Source organism: Pelophylax lessonae (genome assembly GCF_965119305.1).
Source record: "Pelophylax lessonae genome assembly, chromosome: 1".
Classification (NCBI taxonomy): domain Eukaryota; kingdom Metazoa; phylum Chordata; class Amphibia; order Anura; family Ranidae; genus Pelophylax; species Pelophylax lessonae.
The window spans coordinates 678,041,403-678,066,422 of record NC_138768.1 but is presented as its reverse complement, the minus strand read 5'-3'; the positions used below and the strand labels follow the sequence as shown (position 1 = coordinate 678,066,422).

At 41.2% G+C, this 25,020-nt stretch overlaps 1 protein-coding gene across 1 annotated transcript in view; it reads right to left on the bottom strand.

Annotated features, from left to right (window-relative positions):
• Nucleotides 1-25,020, bottom strand: part of GUCY1B1 (guanylate cyclase 1 soluble subunit beta 1) — a 94,864-nt gene that overhangs the window by 19,615 nt on the left and 50,229 nt on the right. Inside the window, exons 4-7 of the mRNA XM_082265615.1 lie at nucleotides 23,206-23,324; nucleotides 18,179-18,376; nucleotides 15,492-15,722; nucleotides 10,499-10,615 (exon numbers count right to left, since the gene is read on the bottom strand). Coding sequence (XP_082121741.1) covers nucleotides 10,499-10,615; nucleotides 15,492-15,722; nucleotides 18,179-18,376; nucleotides 23,206-23,324 — 665 coding nt within the window. The remainder of the gene's footprint in view (nucleotides 1-10,498; nucleotides 10,616-15,491; nucleotides 15,723-18,178; nucleotides 18,377-23,205; nucleotides 23,325-25,020) is intronic.

Genomic DNA, 25,020 nt, shown 5'->3' with positions numbered 1-25,020 from the left:
GGCGTACAAGACAACCTCCCATTTTTGGGGGATTTTTTGAGGTTCAAAAGTAGTCTTATACGCCATAAAATACAGTAGTTGTTATACTGGTACTATAGTATCTCTTGTTGCATTTTACTTAATATACAATAAATTTAAATTTAGCAGGGAGAGTGACAACCCCCCATAACGGCAGCAGCAGATGTGTAACTCAAGCTCAAAGATGTAACCAATAAATCCCAAGAGACAATTGATACTGGTGTTTTTATTCTATAACATTCTGCCTTTCAGAATCTACCAAAAATAAAATATTACTTTTGGGTGAACTAGCCTTTTAAAATGATACAGCCAACCTTAGTTTAACTCCAGTCTCTTTCCAAATGTAAGTCTATTGTCCTTATTCTCGCTCTGTGTTTATTTATAGGTACAACACGCTTTGTATTTTCTGGAACCCTGCCCAAATATCTTCAATAACTTTAATGTTACTGTAGTCAAAAATTTACTATGAGCCTAAGCTATTAAAAAAAAGGAAAAAAAGTTAAATATAGGAAGATTACATTGACATTAGAAGTATAATGAGCCTAAACAAACCATCTGTCTATACACTGACAAACAATTTTTCTATGGATTAAAGGACCAATGTAACAGTCGCAATCTAAGCAATTCAAATGAGTACAATTATTTTACATCCTTTTTTCTTAAAATTAAGGGAAAGCCAGCAATGAATTGCACAGCCATCACATTAAAAGGAAGGGACACTTCATTAGGCTGGCTTGGCACTATGCAAAGTATAAACATTCAACTTCAGTCTTTACTTGGCATAATGAGTTGCTATGATCCTATGTATTACAAATAAAATCTCACTGTATATTTTAAAATTGTATTTTCCATTTTTTTTTCTTCTGAGACATGAACCATGGATAAACATAGCCTTAAAAGGAAATATACTGAAAATATAGTGGACCTGTATTCAAGCTGGCTGTGTGTTAGAATTACGTATATGCAGATCTTATTGGACACTTATCTAAGTATGAAAAAAGATAGATGATTCAAGAAGACCTGGTGATATCTTGACAATAATACCTGCTTAATGTCATATAGATTTATTTAATCAAGTAAACATTATTTTTTGCAAAATGTAGCACCCAAATCAACAAGAATCTGTCACTGTTCTGACTGCTCTAAACTCCTGAAAAATCTAAGGAAATCTAGTTGGTTGCTATGAGGTACATAATATTGTCATTACTCTTTCCATCATTTTTGTAAAAATGTTTTTAATTTTTACATTTTTACTTTTTTTTTCCCATAAGGTCTTTATTGAGAATAAAAGATAACCAGTATAGAATAATATAATACAGAAACATCAAATATATAGTAAGAGGTTTGCATCACTGTTTTCATTAATCAGAGTAATGAACAGGTATTTTATTTAGTATTAGTCTAAGGTACAAGAAACAAGACTGTTGAGTAATCATCATTAACAGAGTCTTTAATTTGCTATGAGAAATGTCAGTAAGGGGTTTGTGAGATTGGTAATATGTTGAGCAACGTGGTTTCCTTAGCATTCAGAACAATTGGCTATAGGGATCTCTAGGAGATATTATTAATGATTTGTGGGAGCCGAAGAGGCTTGAAGTCTAGGAGCCTAGGAGTGGAAGTGGGACAATAGTCTATGAGTCTTTTTTAACAAGCGGTTGAATATTTTAGTTTTGGTGTAGTTAGGAGCAATCAGGTATGTTTGTGAGTGTCAAGGAGGGAGGCAGAATAAGAGTGGTAGGATAAGGTAGGAGTAAGCTGAAGAAGGGTATTGACCCAATTGTTCAAGTTAGATGTCTGAGGCTCATGTTTGTCATAAACTATCAGTGATGTTGACCAGGAGGTTTCTGTGTTAAAAATAGATAACTCGAGGAGACAAAGAAAAAGGAAAGAGAGAGAGGAGGACAGTAAATGGGGATGAAAAAAAAAAAGAAAGGAAGAGAGAGAAGAGAGGAAGAAGAAAGAAAAAGAGGTGGCGGGGTAGGAGGGTGGGGTTGGGTGTTCCATCTTTCTCTCCCCAGGCTTAATGGAAGAGGTGGGGGGTTATAATCGGGATTGGGAAAGGAGAGTGAATATGATGTTTTGGAGTTAGTCAAGTGGGTTAGTCGAGTCAGGTTATGGGTTGTGAAGTAGGGTTCATTGGGACTTGGTATTCCGTAGCTGACATAAAATGGGTTCAGCAAGCCCATTTAGCTGAGAAATTTGCAGGTGTGTCCCAAGCTATACTGATCAAGCGTTCCATTTCTGCAATTTTGTTAATTTTGGTTAGCAATTCTTTAATTGAGGGGATGTGTGTTGTTCTCCAATGAATTGGAAGACAATGCTTTGCAGCATTGAACATGTGCATGGCAAGTGACTTGAAGTAGATGTTATTTGGAAGGGTGGAGTGGTCCAGTAAGAATTGTCTAGTTCATAAGTGGTCACTTTTGTGATGATGCGATGGATCTCAGACCAGTAGGTTTGAATTTTAGGGCAGGTCCACCAAATGTGTAGGAGGTTTCCCCGGTCTGAGTGGCATCTCCAGCAAGTTTTTGAGAGGTCAGGGCAGAATTTATGGATAAGGGTGGGGTTTCGGTATATTTTTACTTTATAGAGATTGATCTGGACAATGTTGCAGAAGTGCATAGTGTATAGAAAATACTGCCTTTTAGACATTTTTCATGAGAGAACTCAAAAACATCATTGTAAGACACTCTAGTTCTCCAAATCTTATAATAAAAGTAAATGCTACTCCAGATAATTAGAAACCCTTTTTTTGTTCCAGACCACCTTTGGACTTACTAACATTGTAGTACCCCAGTGAGGGTCCTGTAGCTTCCCACTTTTTAAAGTGTATGTAAATGTTTTTTTTACATTTTGATAAGCGTAGGGGAGGGTTAAACCGTTTGAAAAAAAAAATGGGGTTAAAAATCAGGTTCACCTTTGCATTGAAACCAATCAGCTTCCAGGTTTCAGCCCCTGTTCACATCGGCACGATTTGACATGCGATTTGACATGTCAAATCGAAGCCTATTGCTGGCAACTTTGTGGCGCCACACGGATTTCCAAAAGTAGTTCCTGCACTACTTTTGAGGACTTCTAGGGTGATTTCAATAGACATCTGTGCATGAAGCTGCACAGATGTCTTTGGAGTTGCCTCTGAAATCGGATTGAAATGCGGCTTTGAAATCATGCAGTTCAGATGAAGTTCAAAGCTGGTTACCATGCACAGCTGCACCAGATTTTTACACCAGTTTTAGCAAATCAACCCCAATGTTATCCTTATAATAAAAAAATGACCACTTGCCTGGATGTGGTATAAATATTGCACTTGCTGCCTAAAGCCTGCCATACATTGAATGAGTGTACTTAGCCTTACTCTTGTAAATGCCGATGCGTCTTTGCATCGCTGTTGACCCTTATGTGCACATCCAATGTAATTCTAGGAAATATGCCAGACACTCATGTATGGGTAAATGCTAATGCAAAGCAAAATTGACATGTACATGCATGGTCCTGGCAGGCTGTACGTGACACGTGCGGCTCCCCAGGTGCAGGAAGGCACCTGGAGATTTACGCTAGGTAAAAAAATGGCTTAAATACTCAATGTGCAGGAAATCTAAATGTTTTTTTTTTCCCTTCAGTTTCCACTGATTATAACTCAAACCAATATTCTAATTATTAACAGATCTAAATTTTATCTCTAGCCACAAGCTAAAATCCTAAGAACCCTAACATACAGTACTTATGCACACTAGATAAAATACATCAAATCATCGATCAGCCTATTGGTAATATATAAATGTAGAAAAAATGTAGAATGTAGAAAAAGTTGAATAATTATAGTCCATGTGAATCCAGCCACTGTAAATTGTGTCATTTCTCATGCAGCTGGTATCCTAGAGAGCACTCAAGAAAGGATGAGTACTGCGGTACCAGATGTTTAAAGCTTGCAATACATACTGTAGTTCCTCTCCAACAGCTTAAGGCTAGGTTCACACATGTCCGGTGCGAATTTCCCCTGCAAATTTCCTAAGCAGCTGTTTAACAGTTCAGCTGCGAATTTGGATGTGGTTCAGATGCAAATTGTTGGAGCAGGCAGCCAATGGTGTCTTTGTCACAAGCTGGTTGTTAAGGAGCGGGCCAGGAAGCCGGCTGCCACGTCCTTACCAACAGATGAGTTATAAGCTGAATGTAAAAAAAGAACATTGGCGGGAATAAAAAATTGTGACCCTTTTTCGGTCTGGTATGAATTTTAAGGGAAACCCCATGCCAAAATTGAAAAAAAAAAAAAGGGCGTGCTCCCTTAAATCCATACCAGACCCTTATCTGAGCATGCAGCCTGGCAGGCCAGGAAAGGGGGAGGGACCAGCGAGCGCCCCCCTCCCTCCTGAACCATACCAGGCCACATGTCCTCAACATGGGGGGGGGCTTTGGGGCAGGTATGGCTCTGCCCCTCCACCCCAAAGCACCTTGTCCACATGTTGATGGGGACAAAGGCCTCTTTCCCACAACACTGTGCGGTGGTTGTGGGTGTCTGTGGACAGGAGACTTATCGGAATCTAAACCCCCTTTAACCAGCCCCCAAATGCCGCCCCCCCATGTGAATGAGTTTGCCCCCCGGTGTAGATCCATCATCAATCACTATGCCAACCGCCACCGCCTGATGCAAAAAAAGCTACCGCCTTCTGTCTGCTCTGACGTGTGTTAAAAATTTAGGGACAAGGCCACCTGGCAATGTCATCTGGTGGTACTGTCCCCTTGTGACATCACTGACCCAGCATTGACCGGTCGGTGATGTCACAGAGGGTGGTGCCACCAAGTGACGTCCTCAGATAGCCCCACTTCTTACCTATTTAAGAACTGTCACATGGTGGAGCAGGCAGACAGCGGTAGCCTTTGTCGCGGGCAAAGATTTTTTTTTTCCTTTTTTCGGGTCTGGCAGTAGCAGCAGGCAGCGGCATGATTGACAATGGATCTACATTAGGAAACATTTTTTTTTTCATTTTTAATAAAAGAATTGTCAACAACTGTGTCTGTGTTTTTATTTCTTATTGACACTTTTTTAGTGAATGAGTACATGTACCCCATACTCTCTCACATGGGGGGCCCCACAGACCCCCACAACCACCGCCCAGTGCTGTGGGGGAGAGGCCCTTGTCCCCATTAACACGAAGACAAGGGGCTTTGGGGTGGGAGGGCGCTTGATTGCCCCCTCCCCTCTTCCTGGCCTGCCAGGCTGCATGCTCGGATAAGGGCCTGGTAAGGATTGGGGTCGACCCACTCTGTTTTTTTTTTTTTCAGGTTGAATTTGTGTTCAAAACTGATCCGATGTGCAATTCATATGCATTCCCATAGAAGGCAATAGCCTGGAATTTGCATCTGAACCACACCGCAAATTCCAGGCTATGTGCCCAAAAAGACACAGGACTCTTTACAAATTGGCTGTGAATTCCCACTGCCGCTGCACGGCACATATGTAAACCAGCTCCAAAGAAACGCTATGCAAATCGGATGTGGTTCAAAACACATCCAATTTGCATATATGACCGGAGAATTAAGCAGAACTAAACACACTGATTTAACAGTTACCCAAAAAAGTTACATTCAAGGCATACCTCTAAAGATCAATGTCAAGGTTGCCTGTGTGTTTCAAGCCCTCAAATGGCTGGTGTCAGAGATGATCACCATGGCAACTACAGATGCAAATTGAGGTCAGAATGGCACCATCCTATATTGCAAAAGATGGGGAGGTTTAGTTATGCTTTAAGGAGTATGCCTTTTTTTCTTATTAATGGCTAAACCAGTAATGTAAGAAAATGGGTTAAGATCAATAAACTAGGATAATAGTATATCAGATGCCACAATATGTATGTTTTTGCTATCACAATTTTAATCCACATGAAAATTTATTTTTCAAGTTTGTATCAAAACAAAAAGGATCCACTATAGGTCACTTAAATGGGTAGCCATATTCCACTGGTCATAGCAAATCTCTCTATATACAGTGCTTTGAGAAAGTATTTATACTCCTTGAAATTTTCCATATTTTGTCATGTTACAACCAAAAACGTAAATGTATTCTATTGGGATTTTATGTGATAGACCAACACAAAGTGGCACATAATTGTGAAGTGGAAGGAAAATGATCAATGGTTTTCAACATTTTTAACCAATAAATATCTGAAAAGTGTGGCGTGCATTCGTATTCAACCCACTTTACTCTGATATCCCTAACTCTAATCTAGTGGAACCAATTGCATTTAGAAGTCACCTAATTAGTAAATAGAGTCTGCCTGTGTGTAATGTAATCTAAGTATAAATACAGCTGTTCTGTGTTGCCCTCAGAGGTTTGTTAGAGAACCTTAGTGACCAAACAGCATCATAAAGGTCAAGGAACACACCAGGCAGGTCAGGGATAAAGTTTTGGAGAATTTTAAAGCAGGGTTAGGTTTAAAAAAAATATCCCAAGCTTTGAACATCTCATGGAGCACTGTTAAATTCATCATCCAAAAAAACAAGTATTGCACAACTGAAAACCTACCAAGACATAGCTGTCCACCTAAACTGACAGGCCGGGCAAGGACAGCATTAATCAGAGAAGCAGCCAAGAGGCCCATGGTAACTCTGGAGGAGCTACAGCGATCCACAGCTCAAGAGGAAGAATCTGTCCACAGGACAACTATTAGTCGTGCACTCCACTAATCCGGCCTTTATGGAAGAAAGGCAAGAAGAAAGCCATTGCAGTAAGAAAGCCATAAGAAGTCCTGCTTGAAGTTTGCGAGAAGCCATGTGGGGGACACAGAAAAAATGTGGAAGGTGCTCTGGTCAGATGAGACCCAACTTGAACTTTTTCGCCTAACAGCAAAATGCTATGTGTGGTGGAAAACTAACACTGCACATCACCCTGAACACACCATCCCCGCCATGAAACATGGTGGTGGCCGAATAATGTTGTAGGGATGCTTTTCTTCAGCAGGGAGATGGAAGCTGGTCAGAGTTGATGGAAAGATGGATGGAGCCAAATACAGGGCATTCTTAGAAGCAAACCTGCTACAAAAGACTTGAGACTGGGGCAGAGGTTCACCTTCCAGCAGGATAATGACCCTAAACATACAGCCAGAGCTACAATGGAAAGCATATTTATGTGTTAGAATGGCCAGTCAAAGTCTAGACCGAAATCCAATTGAGAATCTGTGGCAAGCCTTGAAAATTGTTGTTCACAGATGCTCTCCATCCAATCCGACAGAGCTTGAGCTATTTTGCAAAGAAAAATGGGCAAAAATGTCACTCTCTAGATGTGCAAAGCTGGTAGAGACATACCCAAAAAGATTTGCAGCTGTAATTGCAGTGAAGGGTGGTTCTAGAAAATATTGACTCAGGGGAGCTGAAAGAAGAAACCTCTCCACACTTTTCAGATAATTATTTGTAAACAATTTTGAAAAATATTTTGTCGTCCTCACTCCCCAACAGTCAGTCAGAGCGGAGTAAACTGTCTTCTCTCCCCAGCCAGGATCTGTGCATTTGGGAGATGGTACCAGAGAAAGATTGTCCCAACAGCCAGGTGAGGGTAAGAAGATGGAGCAGCTGACTCCTTTTCCCAGCAGCAGATGGCGCCGCAGAATAATGATGACACCAACCCAGCAGAAGAGCTGGCAACAGGGCAGAGTGCTGCTGGCCTCTGCCCTCAACTAACAAAGGATGGGTTTCCTGAGAAAGTGGATGGGACTACAGTCATCACTTGTATTCTACAGGGATGCTGGGCAGTCGGCCCAGATCCCCAAAAGCCTGACGAAGTGAGCCCCGCCACCCTGTCTTGTCTCCAGTGGCTGAAAGAACTCCTGGGAGAACAGCCAGTCTATGCTTATCCCCAGTGGCAGGTATGTTCTATGAGAGAGGCAGAGGTTGGCTGAGTGAGTAACGCTGTGTTCCGGACAATTTGTTTGGGGTACTGTGTGGGTACATACATTGGGGGCAGGAACTATGGACTAACTTCGAAGTTAACCCGTTTCAGGTCTCCTCCTGCTTTAGTCTCCTACGGAAAGGGGAGAGATGTGACGGGAGTCTCTTTGGTTGTGGGGCCTGTGGAACCCAGCTTACCTTAGAGAGGTTGGGAAATCCCTGTCTCAGCTCCCTAGGCCCCTGTTATGTGTAGGTCACCCTGTGTCTATTAGGGACACAGGGTGACCAAGGAAATGATGGACAGCTACTTAAGGGACTCTGAGACTATGGTTTGAATTACTTCAAATGGGACGGTAATATTTATCAACCATATATCTCAAGAAATATATGAAGACTATTCCTGGCCTGTTTGATTCTGAACATGTTCATTGAAAGTTCTAATCACATTGGCCTCTGTTCCATGTTCTTCAATGTCAGAGACAGACACTCTGTTACAGGTGGTCTCTTCCTATTGTGTATTCTGTTAAGCCTGACTGTCCCATTGTTAATTGTTAATGAACTCACATGTTGTTTCTATCCAGATGGCTAGATAATTAGTTTAATTGGTTTATTCTATTTCTGTATACAATTTCATCTGCATATGATAATATGATAATGTAATAGGGCACGTGACCTGATGGGGCAATTTGATCAGGAGGGGGATGTCCTCATGTTTGTGTATATATTGTGTGCGACTGTTCAATAAAATGGTTAATGTTTTCCAATCCATACAAGCTAAGTTCAGGCTAGTTTTGTATGGGGGGCAGCTGGAATATCTGATATCTATGTTCAAGACTGGAGGAAGCTGTATACTTATGGAAGCCCACAAACAAGTTGTGGGGTTGCGGTTCTATTACCCATTTATTATTTTCCTTCCACTTCACAATTATGTGCCACCTTGTGTTGGTTCTATCACATAAATACTTTTTCAAGGGATTGTACTGGGCTCCATTCACTAAACAGCATCTATAACCTTAAGATCAGCAGTAAAATAGCTCATAGTGCTTTTCAAAAAAAAAAAAAAAAAATGTTTGCAATGATTTAAAAATCAATGGTAAAATTAGGCATGCATTATTCCATCAAAGTTTGCAGTATTTATCTTATGAAACACCTGTCAGTTTTTTTCTGCTGTCTATGCCCCCGTTAGATAGATTCACCCTCTCTATTTCTGCTGTTTCTCCTTATTAACCACTTTACCGCTGCTCACTAGAGCTCTACTGCGGCAAAGTGGTTCGTTATCGTCTGGCGACGTAGACCTACGTTGCCAGACACTCCCCCTCCTCGGCGGCGCGCGGCGCCGGAGGCTCGCTCCCGCTGTATTCAGTCACAGCGGGAGTCGGGCCAGGGGAGGAGCAGCGGCGATCCCTGATCGTTGGGGAATCAAGTCTGGAGATCCACCCGCTTGTGTAAACAAAGCGGGCGGATCTCCTAAGTGACAGGCAGGGTCAGATTGCAGGGTTCAGCATAGCTGAACCTGCGATCTGTCCCTGTGTCACATAGTCACCTCCCCCCACACATGTCAGTAAGCACCAGGCATACATGAACCCCTCCCTCTCCAATAAAATTAACCCCTTCCCTGCCAGTGTCATTTTTACAGTAACAGTGCATATGTATAGCACTGATTACTGTAGTAATGTCACTGGTAACCCCAAAAGTGTCAAAAATGTCAGTCAAGGGTCCGATCTGTCCGCCGCAATGTCGCAGTCCCGCAAAAAAAATCGCAAATCGCTGCCATTACTCGTTAAAAAAAAAAACACCAAAAACGACAGAAATCTTTCCCTTAGTTAGTAAACGCAATAACTTTTGCTTATTGCGATTTTTTTTACCAAAAAAAAGTAGCAGAAAACAAATTGGCCTAAAATGATAAAAAAAAATTTGATTTTTACATTTTTTTTGGGGGGGGGGGAATTTCATATAAAAAAATGTGAAAAATATAGTTATTTTTTTCCAAATTATCGCTATTGTTTTGTTTATAGCGCAAAAAGTAAAAATCGCACAGGTGATCAAATACCACCAAAAGAAAGCTCTGTTGGTGGGAAAAAAAGGACGTAAATTTCGTTTGGGTATGGCATTGCATGACCGCACAATTGTCAGTTAAATTTGCACAGTGCCAAATCGCAAAAAGTGGCCCAGACGTAAGACAGCAAAATCCTCCGGTGGTAAAGTGGTTAAAAGTGAAAGGAAAAGAAAATCCACATATTGGGTTGACTTGAAACACTAATAGAAGGGAAATCACCCTACTGAATACCAGTTGGTCCGAAATATATAAGGGGTAAGAAACGAATGTTCAGATCTTAAATCTGAAGATGTCCAGAGATATGGTTTGTTCTTTATGGTTGTTCTGTCTCAAAAGATTGATAGTTAACTATAAACAGGACCACAAACATATTGTAAGGTTGTCAGCTTTGAAATGTTCAACAAAAGACATTTAACGTCTGCTACAATCCTGCTGTCCTAAATGCCACATCTCCCTGTGCTCTTTTCACATTTTTGTGTTCTTTATCTACTGAATGCCTATCTCTTTACAGCATATCAGTCTATAGGTTTATTAAAAATCAATTACCTTACTCCGCAGGACAAACACAGTGTTGATGTGAGACAGGATACCATGAAAGCTAATGTCAATATGTGGTCGTACCAAAGTGAACACAGACAGCAGGTTACAATTTCCAGGCTGAAGCTGTAAAATTATGGAACACACAAGAAGAAATCAGATTAAAATAGGTATATTCATTTGGTATTTCTATTTATGGAATCCTAAAAAAAAGCTTGTTTTCTTAGAATACACTGTTTTCAGAAGAATCAGTTCAAATATTTCTGGTGTAAATACTGAATGTCTTCACCTTTCTGATTCTATACTAACAATTTGGATTATTATCACCATGTTAAAGTATAACTTAAGGCAAAACGTTTTTTTTCTTAGTTTTGGATAGAGTGGAGATGGATTAGAACCCCTGTCAGGTTTTTATTGCTGTCTATGTCATCATTAGGGAGATGCATGCTCTCTATTTCTCCCGTTTACTATTATCATTGAAAGGGAAAGTAAAAGAAAATCCCAAGTTTGGGTCCCCAGAAAAGTAATAGAGGGTAAATATTCCATTGGGGACAACAATTCTGGTAACCTGGGGGGCCCCGAGGAATTCCTATAATTTGCAGTGATTTTCTCTCACTTTCTTTTTTGGTTATGGGACAGGAAGTGAAGGTAAATCTCCTCAATAGGACACAGATGGCAAAAAAGCTGACAGGGGTTATAACCCTCCCTTACTCCATCCAAAATGAGAAAAAAAGTTTTGCCTTCAGTTCTTTATGGTATGGGTTGCTACTGACAAAGCTCCCACAGGAGCTATTACACAATCCTCCTTTTTAGGGAAGGATTGGACAAGATAGGTTGGACTCTAGGTGGAGTGACTTCACCAGACCTCAATCAGAGCTGTCAGTGAAACATGGTGTGCATTTCTAGCTACCTGCTCCTTATTCAGACCTACATTTACAGCTGGAAAAGGGAAGTCAAACTTGCTTTGAGCTTCTTAGATGTTATTAGATCAAATACCAAAAGCCAAAAAGTAAGCTGATGTTGGAAAATGGGAAACGCGGTGTCACAATAAACTATGTTCTTTAGGAAAAAAATAAATTTACCATGCCAACCAATCAATGAGGCACCTTGGAGCATTTTGTACAGTACACCTTCTTTAACCTACAACATTTCTCTACCATGATACTATGAAAGACGAATTCATTGTGTTTGGTGCAGACCAAAATTTTCCAGTATTTATTTAATAAGTCATAGAAAATTTACATGCAGCAGACCTCCAGATGTTCTGGCTACAGAAAATGAAAAATTTCCTATCAAACACTTACCGTAAATTTCCTTTCCTGATGGACTCCATGGCAGCATACCTATGGGTTAACCCAGCCTCCACTCCTCCCCTATAGGGCCCCACTCCCGTAAATCTTTGCTTTGAGCCAGAGGTTGCATTCCCTAACTAGCCTACTCATAACTCTGGGAGGGAACTCCTGCTGCCATGGAGTCCATCAGGAAAGGAAAATTATGGTAAGTATTTGATAGGAAATTTTCAGTTTTCCTGACAGACTCCATGACAGCATATGTATGGGAAATAACTAGCCATACACACCTGGGTGGGCATATGCGGAACAAAAGAAAAGGGTTTGTAAACCAAAAATTAACAGAAGATAAAGAGGCCAGCTCTACACAATAATAAACCATAACTGTATTGATCAGGGACCACAAGGCCGCCCTACTGATTACACTAGGAACCACATGCTGCAAAGCCGCCCAGGATGTAGACACACTTCTGGTCAAATGAACGGTCACCATCCCCAAAGGAGGCAAGCCCTCGGCTCTTTGAGTCTGTCGGATGGCCCAGACAATCCATGCCACAATCGTCCTAGATGAGGCAGGTTTCCCTTTGCCCTTTCTGGGAAAAAGAATACACAGGCATTCTGAAGCCCAAAGGAAGCTGTAGCTTGTAGATATAACTTCACAATATATGAGACATTCCTAGAACCAAAGGAAGGCACTGTTGAGAGTCACACTCAGGATTCCCTGTTTACTAGACATGGGCCTAAACCAACTAAGCCACAGTGCGACTTCTAATTGAAAAATGCGTGTACTGAAAAGACCGCTTTGACGTTCCAATAGTCTGAGGCTCAAACTCAGTAGCTTCTTGGATACCCGAGGTCAAGCTTTTAGCATACTTCTGAGGGAATATCTGGCTTCTTCACCAGCTCTTCCTAAAATCCAGACCTAGTCTGTAAAAATGAGCAACCCTCGCACGCTCTGAACTTTGTCCTCTAGACTGTGTCATCTTACGGCCTAGCAGGCGCCGGTCCTGAGGGAGGACCCAACTTGCCAACTGTTGCCTGGGTTACGGTGCTGTCCAGCTTGCCAAAAGATGAAGCTTCCTCAAAGGGATCTTACACTAGGCCTGTTAGAGCCGGGATCAGCAAGCCCAGGCCCCAGCCAAAGCACTCACTTTGCCATAACTGACGGGAGCAAAACCCACACCACTATGCAAATGATGTCAATTGGAGCCTCACCTTGGAAACCGACACCAGCTCCAGCTCATGAACTGCCAAGTTTCTGAAAATGCTCTTGAATACTGCGTCCACATTCTCCTTCCAGGTTTCCATCACTTTAAACATGGCCACAAGAGCACAGGCCAACTTTCAGGCCATTCACTGCATCTTCCAAGGAAGAGCGACATGCTTTATTGCCTCATCAAGGCCTCAACCACTAGAGAGGCAGCATTTAGGTGCTTCACATCCTTATCTCTGAAAAGATAGAGCTTATCCATCTTGCTCAGAAGGGAGGTATATCTCGCGACCTTGTTCCACTCATCCTAAATGATGTCCCTTATTTCTATTAGGAATGGGAAATTAGAATGCTCTCTCTAGAGGTGCTTAAATAACTTTCTCTTGCTTTGCAGGAGACTCTACAGGTTCTCACTCGTGTAAATGCCCCCTTCATTGCCTTGACCAAAGGTGTCACAAGGGCAAAGGGACCCATCTCGCTCTGCCTCCCTTTCTGAGGTCTTCGTAGATGGATGGCTTGGTTAGGATGGTTTCGGTTCGTCCTCTCCGTCCCTAGAGATCACACTGTAATGGCTGTTGAACTTTGCATGTGGCTTGTACCCCACTATTTAAGGGTTTTCTGCACTATGCTCCTCTCCAGAGATTCCATTTGCTGGAAATCACCATCCCCATTTACAACCGCCTAGGCTTAGAATGGCTCACACAAAGGCTTGCCCTCTGGGACCTAAGTCCTGCATTCCCAGCAGGCTCCTTTCTTGGAGCAGGTGAGAATGTGGTGCCTAAAGGAGGATTCAGAGCTTCTGCTATGAAGGCTGGACCTTGACGGTGACCAATGACAACTAAATCTGGAAGAAGAATGTTAATGTAGTGACCTAATGAGGTCTTTATCATCTTGTGCCATGTATTGTCAATCTGACCTAGAAGGCCTTAAAACCATAAAAAGAAAACAAAATAGGGTAGAAAGGAAAGGGTTAAAAACTTAAAAGGAGTGCCCAGGCAAGCAGGGAAAGGAAAGGGTTAAACACACCCTCTCATCCCTGCTATACAAGGGCTGGCCACAAGGGGGGCAGTGATACATCCATAGTGTGGAAACTGCGTGCACAGACAGCCGACCTGCACAGGTCGATAGAACCATCAGGATCACACACACACAGGCAGCACACAAGGGTGTTATTGCAGAGCATATACCTGTGATGATTGCACACAGCATTGAGGGAAACAGCTGCAAGCTGCCCACAGAGAAATCCCCACTGTAATGACACCACCGCTGCCCACAGCATGCATGCGCTAAGTCCCTGGGCATGAGTAGCCAGAGAGAGCGGAGGCTTGAAATGCAAATGCGCTCCAGCTGCCATAGGCTGGAAGACACTAGAGCCAGTGAAGAAAAACAGACAAACACACACAACTGCTACCATGGAATATGCAAAATTAAAGTATACATCACTGCACACGACATTCCCCACGACCATGCCTGGATCCAGAAGAGGGTGCTACATGGGCCCAGGGCATTTATGGCCACCTGCTAATAACAAGGCTCTTAGGCTGTACTGCCACTTTTCCTGCCTATGGCCAAGCTTAATCTCTTCATGGCACCGCATCCATCACCCTTCTCCACCCTGCTAATAGCTGGGGATTGCTGGAGACTCCACATGGCACCGAATCAATTGCCCTTCTCCATCCCGCTAATAGCTGGGGACTACTGGGGACTCCTCATGGCACCGAATCCATCGCCCTTCTCCATCCCGCTAATAGCTGGGGACTGCTGGAGACTCCACGTGTCTTCTGTGGCACAGCTTGCCGAACAACTAGGCCTCAATCGTTGACATTTCATCCAAGGTAAGACTTCAACCATTCTGGTTCTTAGGAAGAGGAAAATAAAGGAACGCGGCATCTGGCTCAGAGCAAAGATTTATGGGAGTGGGGTCCTATGAGGGAGGAGTGGAGGCGGGGTTAATCCATACGTATGCTGCCATGGAGTCTGTCAGGAAAGGTAATTTGATGCTATGGGTTGCTGTCCTTCATGTCAACATTGATTGTTTCACTGACTTATTAAAAGAGCTAAGATGTGATTTTCTTGGTGAAGTAAAGAGCAATCAATCTACTTCATTGTGATATTTTGTTGATGCTATAATTGTGACCTTCAGAAGATTAATTTTTAGTGTTATAATGGAAATTGTAAAATATGATAGAAATGTATGATGTTTAAATTTGCCTTGCCTTTATTAGGAGGCAGAATGTTTTAACGATATAAAAATGATCAGGCTGCTAATAAGGAACTGAATACTTATGAAAACACAAAAAAGAGAAGGCAATCAGAAAAACTGAAAGACTTTTAGCCCATAGTTTATTGTTGCCCTTCTTGGCCATATAGTGTCTTTGGTGTATGTATGTTTACTCAGTTGAACATACTTGTGTTTGTGGCTACCTGGTAAAGATCAATCATATGATTTCCTTATGTACTTTTTTATTGAAAATTGATATCTCTACAGAAATAAAATAATTACCTGTGGCAAGACCCTGTAGATAGCATTCCCACACTGTGTAACAACAAGGTCTCTGTCAAACATTATATGGAATGGGAAAGCCTTGCAGAACGTGTAGGGGCTAATGCGTGATTCCTGGGTCCCATTTTCTTCAAACCTGTCCAGATCCTCATAGAGGTCCTCCTCCTTAGAGTCTTTTTCTTCTATCAAGAATTGGGTGTGGTCAAATTCTTCATTTCTTTGCTGAACAACCTTATCAAAAATCATTAAATTACTGTTATAGTTTACTCTAAAAAAGAGAAATATTGTATCTAGGTAATACTGACTACTATATTTTGAGACTGACTTACTAAAAGTAGTTGAGAATGTTTAAACAAAAATGATTATTATCCACTTATGTACAGATGAAATAAATAAACAATAATTTCCTGATTACATGAATAGATAATTGAAGTAAACATTCTAAACTCCTTTAGTAAAATCATCCTTAGGGCCCTTTCACACGGGCGCTCCGTATGTCCGCAAATCATCCTATTTTTTTGCGGATGATTTAATGTATGTCAATGGCATTGCGGATGTCAGTGGATGACCATCCGCTGACATCCGATTTACTTCCCTTCAGTTCTGTTCCGTTTTTTGGAACGGAAAAGAACCCTATTTTTGTTCCGTTGAAAAAACGGAAAGGAAGCAAAATCGGATGTCAGCTGTGTCATCCGCTGACATCCGCAATGCCCATAGACATACATTATGTCCGTATATCATCCGCAAACAGATGGGATGATATGCGGACATACGAAGCGGATGACACAAGTGTCATCTGCTCCGTGAAAAAAAAAAAGCACCGGAGCGGATCGCAATGCGGTCCGCTCCGTGTGAAAGAGCCCTTACTGTATATGCAGATAAGAAATAACATGTTACATAAGAAACTATTGAAATGCTTGTCTGTCATTCAGCCATATTTTAATTATTTGGACTTAAGAATAGGGGTACTGTTGCTCACAGCCACCAATTAGGATCCATTATTTATTTTTACCAGAGCCTGAAAGCTAACACTTTGCTAGCATCAATTTGTTTTTACCATATTATGAGAGTTATTTTTAAAATACCTAAGATGGATATATTATGAAGAGGCTTATAATGATTTGCTGGAAAAAGGGTAGTATTCTTTATTTCTCTGATATACGAGGATGCCAACACCAAATAACATAAACACCACCAAGGCAGCTACCCCTTTAAGTCTGAAAAACACTTCAAAGATTTATCAAATAAACTAAAAGTAGGCGCTAGCCCTTTACACTCAAAAATAATAAATTATAAAATGATAATTCACAACAAACACTGAAATGAGTGCAAAACAAAAAAAAAAAAATAATAAATTGTAAATAAAACGAATTGTGTGCAGATAATAACAAAACATTCCAATGGTGTAGTTAAATATTGCCAATCACTAAGTCCATATAAGATGTGATTCACTCTTCTTTAAGTACCACAAAAAGTGCTCCACCATGTGCAATTGTATTCCGCACTCACTAGAACAATTTGGTCGCTTTCCTATGTCATTTCAGGGTCTGTGGAACGCACGCCGGCTGTGTGGACACAAGTGGTGCTGCGGGATTAAGCAGTATAGCAAGTGAGTTGTTTATGTTGATGCCTTTTTGTGGCACCATTTTATGTGAGTGCATATAATACACATTGTTTTATCCATGGGTATTTAATAAAATACTATATATTTCCCCTCTGGTTTTTTTTGGTTTATCTATTTATGGTGAATGAGAACTACCAGTGAATCTCAGAAAGAAGATTGGTTGCAAAGGGTAACTCCACAATTGTGACTCAAGTCATATTGTAATTGAATGTTATTAAAAATTACCTTTTCTTTTCAATCTGCAGCCGCTGTAATTTTCTGTAAAGTACAATGCAATATGGCTACCTGGAGGTGTACTGTACACAGAATGTGTACTGACCACACCCCAGAAACATCATTTCCTGCTTGTGTGATTGGCTCATTGATTTTCCCAGAAGTCTACGCTAAAATACCAGTCAGATATCAGGCATCCCCTGCAACAAAAATGTAATTTTTGGTAAGAAACTGATTTCTTCAGAATGACAAAAGGTCCTTGTAATGTTCATAGATCACCCAGAGAGGAATGTGCTTTTCTCAACAAAAGTGGAGTTACTTTTTAAGTGCCCCTATGGCCTGGATTTACTTGTTTGTGGTTGCTTTGTCAGCCAAATAGTTCTGGTTAGTGTGGAATCCAATTGTTTGTCGTGGAGCACTTTTTGTGGTACTTAAAGAAAAGAGAATCTGTCAACATTTTTATATTGACACGATGATTGTCAATATTTAACTACACCATTGGACTTTTTTGTTATTATTTGCACACAGTTAGTTGTAGTCACTATTTTCTTTGGTTTTGCACTTATTTTGGTGTTTGTTGTAAATTATGGTTTTATCACTTATTTTTGAGCTTAAAACACTAGCGCTTACTTTAATTTATTTGGTATACTTTTTGCATTTACTGGAAATGTTTTTAGCTTGAAAAAAACAAACAAAAACAAATTCAGCCACAACATCTAGGGACTGTAAACTGCAATATATTGCATTATTGCTCTGGGGTTTAGTTATCCTTACAGCTTGTTATGTAGGTGACCAAACCCATGAGAAGAATAAACTAACAAGAAATTACACATGGGATTCAAGCACTTACCTTCATATCTATTTCAGTTCCATGGATCTGCTGTGCCACTGTTTTAATAATGCCAATTACAATATCCTGCAGTCCTTCTCTCTCTGAGTAGTAATGCAAAATAAGGCCTTTCCCTTTCTCTGCATCGGTGCACCTAAATGATGGAGCACGCATACCTGGATAAATCGTACCAAGATGGTCATGCAGAGCATCTAAGTTCTGTAAATAGAAAAGTAAACATTAGTGAGCCTTTTTATCCCACACATACTCAACCTAAAGGAATTTTATAATGATATTGGAGATCCCACCTGTGACACCCCCTCAACATATTAGCTAAATGGGGAAGTATATCTACAGCTCTCAATTTCTACCTACAAGTTACATTTGGTATTGTATCTTAACCATAAGATTCCATCATTCTATGGAGACTACATGCTGTCAAACATTGCACACAACAGGCTTTTTGTTTCAAAAAAAAGATGAGTGACCAGGTAAGCTGGATCAACTAACTAATCAGACTTTATAGGCTCAGCATAGGAGACAACAATGTGATAAAAAAGTAAATTTTATTATACAAAATTAGTAAAAACAAAGGCATACAAGCCTTAAAACGATCCACCAACAATTATTTACATAAACTCTACTGAGGTACCAGAAGGAAATGGATACATATCATATAATGCATAATATCATTTGTAGAACTGTTTGCTTCCAGTAACCCAAGATGCCAGGTCGGTCAACGTATCGCCGAAAACACGGTTTCTTCAGGACCCGATACGGCAAGGTAGAGCGACAAATTTTTGCAGTGGAGTTCAATAAAGTACAGTCTAGGGAGCGAGTACAGGGGCAACAGGTCCCAGCATGCAAATGGCGAGGACACGTCAAGGGTCAAAGTATCAAAAGGGCAGAGAGACAACACTGAAGAAATGACATTTTGCTACAATGTAAGGTAGTGAGTGTACAGCTTGTATAACAGTGTAAATTTGCTGTCCCCTCAAAATAACTCAACACACAGCCATTAATGTCTAAACCAACAAAAGTGAATGCACTCCTAAGTGTAAATGTACAAATTGGGCCCAAAGTGTCAATATTTTGTGTGGTCACCATTATTTTCGAGCACTGCCTTAACCCTCTTGGGCGTGGAGTTTACTAGAGCTTCACAGGTTGCCACTGGAGTCTTCTTCCACTCCTCCATGACGACATCACAGAGCTGGTGGATGTTAGAGACCTTCCATTTGAGGATGCCCCAAAGATGCTCAATAGGGTTTAGGTCTGGAGACATGCTTGGCCAGTCCATCACCTTTACCCTCAGCTTCTTTAGCAAGGCAGTGTTCGTCTTGGAGGTGTGTTTGGGGTCGTTATCATATTGGAATAATGCCCTGTGGCCCAGCCCCTGAAGAGAGGGGATCATGCTCTGCTTCAGTATGTCACAGTACATGCTGGCATTCATGGTTCCCTCAATGAACTGTAGCTCCCCAGTGCAGGCAGCACTCATGCAGCCCAAGACCATGACACTCCCACCACCATGCCTGACTGTGGGCAAGCGACAATTGTCTTTGTACTCCTCACCTGGCTGCCACCACACACGCTTGACACCATCTGAACCAAATAAGTTTATCTTGGTCTCATCAGACCACAGGACATGGTTCCAGTAATCCATGTCCTTTAGTCTGCTTGTCTTCAGCAAACTGTTTGCGGGCTTTCTTATGCATGTGCCTTTAGAAGAGGATTCCTTCTGGGATGACAACCATGCAGACCAATTTGATGCAGTGTGTGGAGAATGGTCTGAGCACTGACAGACTGACCCCCCACCCCTTCAACCACTGCAGCAACGCTGGCAGCACCAGTATGAGAGAATGAGAGCGATAACACCAAATGTAACACACCTGCTCTCCATTCACACCTGAGACTTTGAAACACTAGCGAGTCATATGACACCAGGGAGAGAAAATGGCTAATTGGGCCCAATTTGGACATTTTCACTTAGGGGTGTACTCACTTTTGTTGCCAGCAGTTTAGACATTAATGGCTGTTTGTTGAGTTATTTTGAGGGGACAGCAAATGTACACTGTTATACAAGCTGTACACGCAATACTTTACATTGTAGCAAAGTGTAATTTCTTCAGTGTTGTCACATGAAAAGATATATTAAAATATTCACAAATATGAGGGGTGTACTCACTTTTGTGAGATACTGTATGTAAGAAAACTATAGTCTACCAATGGACTCCTGTGCAATCACTCTGTTGGGCTTTCCCCGCTCTATCACTCTATCAGCAACACAGTGAAGTTGATTTACTAAAGGCAATTATACTTTGCACTGTAAGTGCAGTTGCTCTAGATCTGAGGGGAAGCTCTGAAATGAGGGAAGCTCTGCTGATCTCTATCATCCAATCATGTGTAAGCAACAATGCTGTTTTGTTATTTTCCTTGCATGTGATTGGGTATTCTTTGCAAAGTGCAGCTTTACCTCATTTACTAAGCTCTGGAGCAAATGCACTTGAAGTGCATAGTATATTTGCTTTTAGTAAATCAACCCCAGTGTATTTTGATGGCGAAGTCTCCCTGACAACATGGAGGATTTCTCCATCGACATCGGGTGTGTGGAAAAGGGAACTGAGTCATTCTTTTTTCCGCCCAACCAGCTGATTGAATAAAGAAAAAAAAAGACTCACCTAGGGGCTGTTTAGGAGATGACAGTTGGAGGGGGGTTTATATGTGGGTTGGTTTAATATTTTTTCAGTTTACATACAGCACTAGTGTTCAAACCTCCTGATAAACCAAATGTCCAAAATTACTATATTCCTGCATCCCTCAATGAACAATAAATCAATTATTTTTGAAGCTGAATTATAAGCAGACACAAACTAAAGCACCTTCTGTATTCATTAACACGTGGTTACTTTTTTTTTTTTTTTTATTACAAGCAGTTTAAGCATCTCATTTGACCTGGTATCAGCCCCTTGCAAACCCCTATACAGCAGCACTCAGACAAGAAGAAGGAGGAAAGGGACTGGAAAGCAGTCAGGTATGCTGCATGCAAATGTGTTTACAATGAATACTGTATGTGGACAGGAGAAGGGAGCAGAGAAGCAGAGAGATGAGCTCATCAGTCTGCTGCTTCTAATTTCACTGACTAGTCATGGGGCTGGGGGAGGGATAAGACTTTAAAGTGTTACTGAACTGCAGCAGGGAAAAATCAGGTCTTCAGCTTTGCCAGACTGGACTGCACTGCATGGCAAAGTGGTGTAAATCTCAGAACTGAAAGGACAAAAATACAAATCCTTGGGCAGGTAAACAGTCCCCTTTATATATGTATTTCTTGTTCAAGTATTTTATTAAGCTTGTGAACAATGAAAAAATCATATGGAATAACTTTGGTTGTACATATGGTCAAAAAGTCAGACAACGCCTGAAAAGGTGCATAAACAAGAACAATTGCAACAGATATATATGATTAGAGCAACTGGTCAAGAAGTGAGAAATGGAGGTTGGAGCATTGTCAAAGACCCAACGGCAGCCCTAATGGGAACATACTGTGGCGCGGGGTGAAGGCAACACAACCGGCGGCAGGCTATAATAGGATTCTCCTTGTATTAGGAGAGTGTGGGTTCAAGAGTAAAGTTATAATTAGTGATCGACCGTTATCGTTTTTTTTTAATGCCGATACCAATATTTTGGTCATCGGATATCGGGTATCGGCCGATATCTGCCGATATTTAGGGACATGTAAAAAAAAATTTATTTTTATTTTTCTAAAGGTACTCCTTGTGGAGGGATCAGGGGGTCTAAAAGACCCCAAACCCCTCCTCGGCACCGAAAAGCATTAAAAACGCCAAGTTTGGCTGTTTTGAATGCTGTCAGTTTTTTTAATTTAGCCCCGAGTACCCGGAAGTGATGTCATGACATCACTTCCGGGTTTTTTACATGGAGACTCAGGTCTTCTCTTCAGCGGCGGTGGAGGTAGGATGCCCGGTGGGACGGTGGGACGGGAGACCCGGGCCAGCCGCGGAAGGCGGTGGGAGGGGGGGGGACATCCCCTCCCGCTCCTTGTAATGTCAGCCGACCGTCGGCTATGGACACCGGTACCGGGGTGATGCCTCTAGCTGCAGGCATCACCACAGTACAACCACTTTCCATAAATATCGGCAATATCGGTAACCTCAGGGGCCGATTCCGATATATCAGGGAAAGTGCATATCGCCCCCCCCCCCCCCGATATATCGGTGTTGCCAATAATTGGTTGATCCCTAGTTATAATCCATAGTGGGAAGATCAAAAATACGGGGTCAGTATAGAAGAGTACTAAGAGGAGGTTGGGAAGGGGAGGGGAGGTAGGGATAGATTGAATGGTAGAGCTATTGATGCGGAATTAGGGGGATGAGGGTGTTGGGTAAGTATCAGCAGTTTATATAGCCATTGATAATGAGAGTGGTCATCCAACATTCCAAATGGGGGGAAGGCCAGAGGGCATGAGAGACCTGAGATAGGGGGTAATAGTGGAATGGTAGGGGTAAGACTGGCTAGGGCATAGGACCAGAGCCAGTTGGAATATATATATATATATATATATATATATATATTTCATGCATGTATTTAGCCGCTTGCCTGGAGTTTAACTTTAAGTCTATATTTTAAAGCTTGTTCTTCTTTAATGGAACTGTATTCTGCCAAATGTCAATACCATTAAGCGTTCTAACCACAGTTCTTTAAAAAGACTTACATTTCACTCAATTCATTTGCACTTGCATTTTAGCATAATTGATTTTTTGATTTATACAAGTCTTAAAAGCACACAAGAGACCTCTTAACAGAACTGAGATTCACTGACTGTCATTTGTTTTTCATAACTGCTATCGATTTTCATAATGTTTAAGAAATAAGATAGCTTGGCTATTCATTTCCTATCTGTGGTCAATATAAATATAGAATTTAAACTCTCCTTTACCCAACGCCAATTAGCTTGGAACTTTCCATTTAGTTTCCTGATATGTTTGCTTGCTGGCAATGTTAATGAGTGATTTACAAAACAGGAACTGTTTTCTGACCTGCAAAAATTCTCTGACATTGGATCCAAGGACACGCAGTATTGTGTCATAGCCAGATTCTTGGCAAAAAACGAAAAACATATTTCCAAACATTTGGAGAATATCCCCAGCATTGAGATCTGTATGACATTTCAGGGGGGAAAAAAAAGAAAATTAGCATAACTTAAACTTATAAAGGACAATGCACATTTTATAAGTGTTAGTTAAAGGAATAAACACAAAAGAAGTTGAAGAGGTTTTTATTTTTCACTATTGCTGTCATGAAAAGTGAACCGGTAAAAAAAAAAACTGACAAAGAACAACAAGTGATACAAAGTGACTTGAGGGCAGGGTTAAGGTTTACAGATGACGGAACATTCTAAGAGTTGCCATAACAAAGAATACATCTGTAGTCAGGCACACCGCTAGATTGTTAGTACAATGTACCAATGTTATTCAAATTCTAAGCATAAAAGCCATCTCTCATGAAAGGTCATGTTATTTTATTTTTTCTACAAAATATTAGCCTTTCTTTCACAATGACTTTGCTATAAGCCATTCCCAGCTAAACATATTCATTTATAAAACAATTAAGATGTTTTCAATTGTTTGAAACAAGCTCTGCCTTTATATAGATGGCTCTTGTAGTAAGGAAGACTCCAAATGTTTATATTAATGCAAATTTTATGACTGCAGAACTTTTAAGCAACTGTTGGCTTGCTTCAATGCTTTATTAATGCAGAAAGGAACTTCAATAACAGTCAGGAGAACAGACAATGTAAATGGACTCCATTTTCAGGGTTCAAATAGAAATTTTCACATAAAATTATCAGTTTCAGTTATTCTGAAGATAGCAGGCCAACCTGTGTGTTTAAAAATATTCATTTGCTGTGACATTTCTCCTCTGATCCCCTTACTGCTCACACTGCTGTTACATACCAGAATTTCTAGCCTAAAAGGTGCACAAAACCAATATCTCTGTGGTGCTTAACACAAAAATGTGTGTGTGAAAAGATAAAATTAACTTATATTAACCACTTGCCTACTGAGCACTTAAAGCGGAGTTCCGGGCACGAAAACTTTTTTTCAATAAACATACCCCCGGGACAGTCAGGGCTAGTACATTCCACAATGGCTAGCCTCTGATCTGTCCCGCTTCGCACTTACCTGCAAGAAGAAATACTCACTTATAAAATTTCTTCTCCAGCATTGCCATCTCTGTTGTGGGCAGCTGAAGCCGGCGCGATCCTCTTCTGTGTCTTCTTCTCCCAGAATGCGCCTGCACCGGCCCCTCTCGCCACTTCCGGTGCGGCGCCGCATTCCTCCACAGCTTCTGGGCATGCCCAGAAGCTGTTTAGCAGGGAATGCGGCGTCGCCCCGGAAGTGACGAGCGGGGCTGGTGCCGTCGCATTGATTCCTGGGAGCGATGACGTTCAGCTCCAAGGAATCATTGCAAGCCAGGAAGTGACGGCGGAGCCGCGGCACAGAGGAAGGAAGTGAAGAATAGGTGAGTATTTTCTATCTACAATTACAAGGTGAGTAAAAAAAAAAAAAATATATATATATCTAAATATCCAATTCCTTTTCAGGTGAAGGAGACCAAGCGGATGGGCACAAAAAAAAAAGGTTGATTTTGTGCCCGGAACTCCGCTTTAAGCCCCCTTCCTGCCCAGGCCAATTTTCAGCTTTCAGCGCTGTCGCACTTTGAATGACAATTGAGAGGTCATGCAACACTGTACCCAAATGAAACAGTTATAATTTTTTTTTAAACAAATAGAAGTTTTTTTTGGTGGTATTTAATCACTACTGGTTTTTTTTTTTTTTTTGCTGAACAAA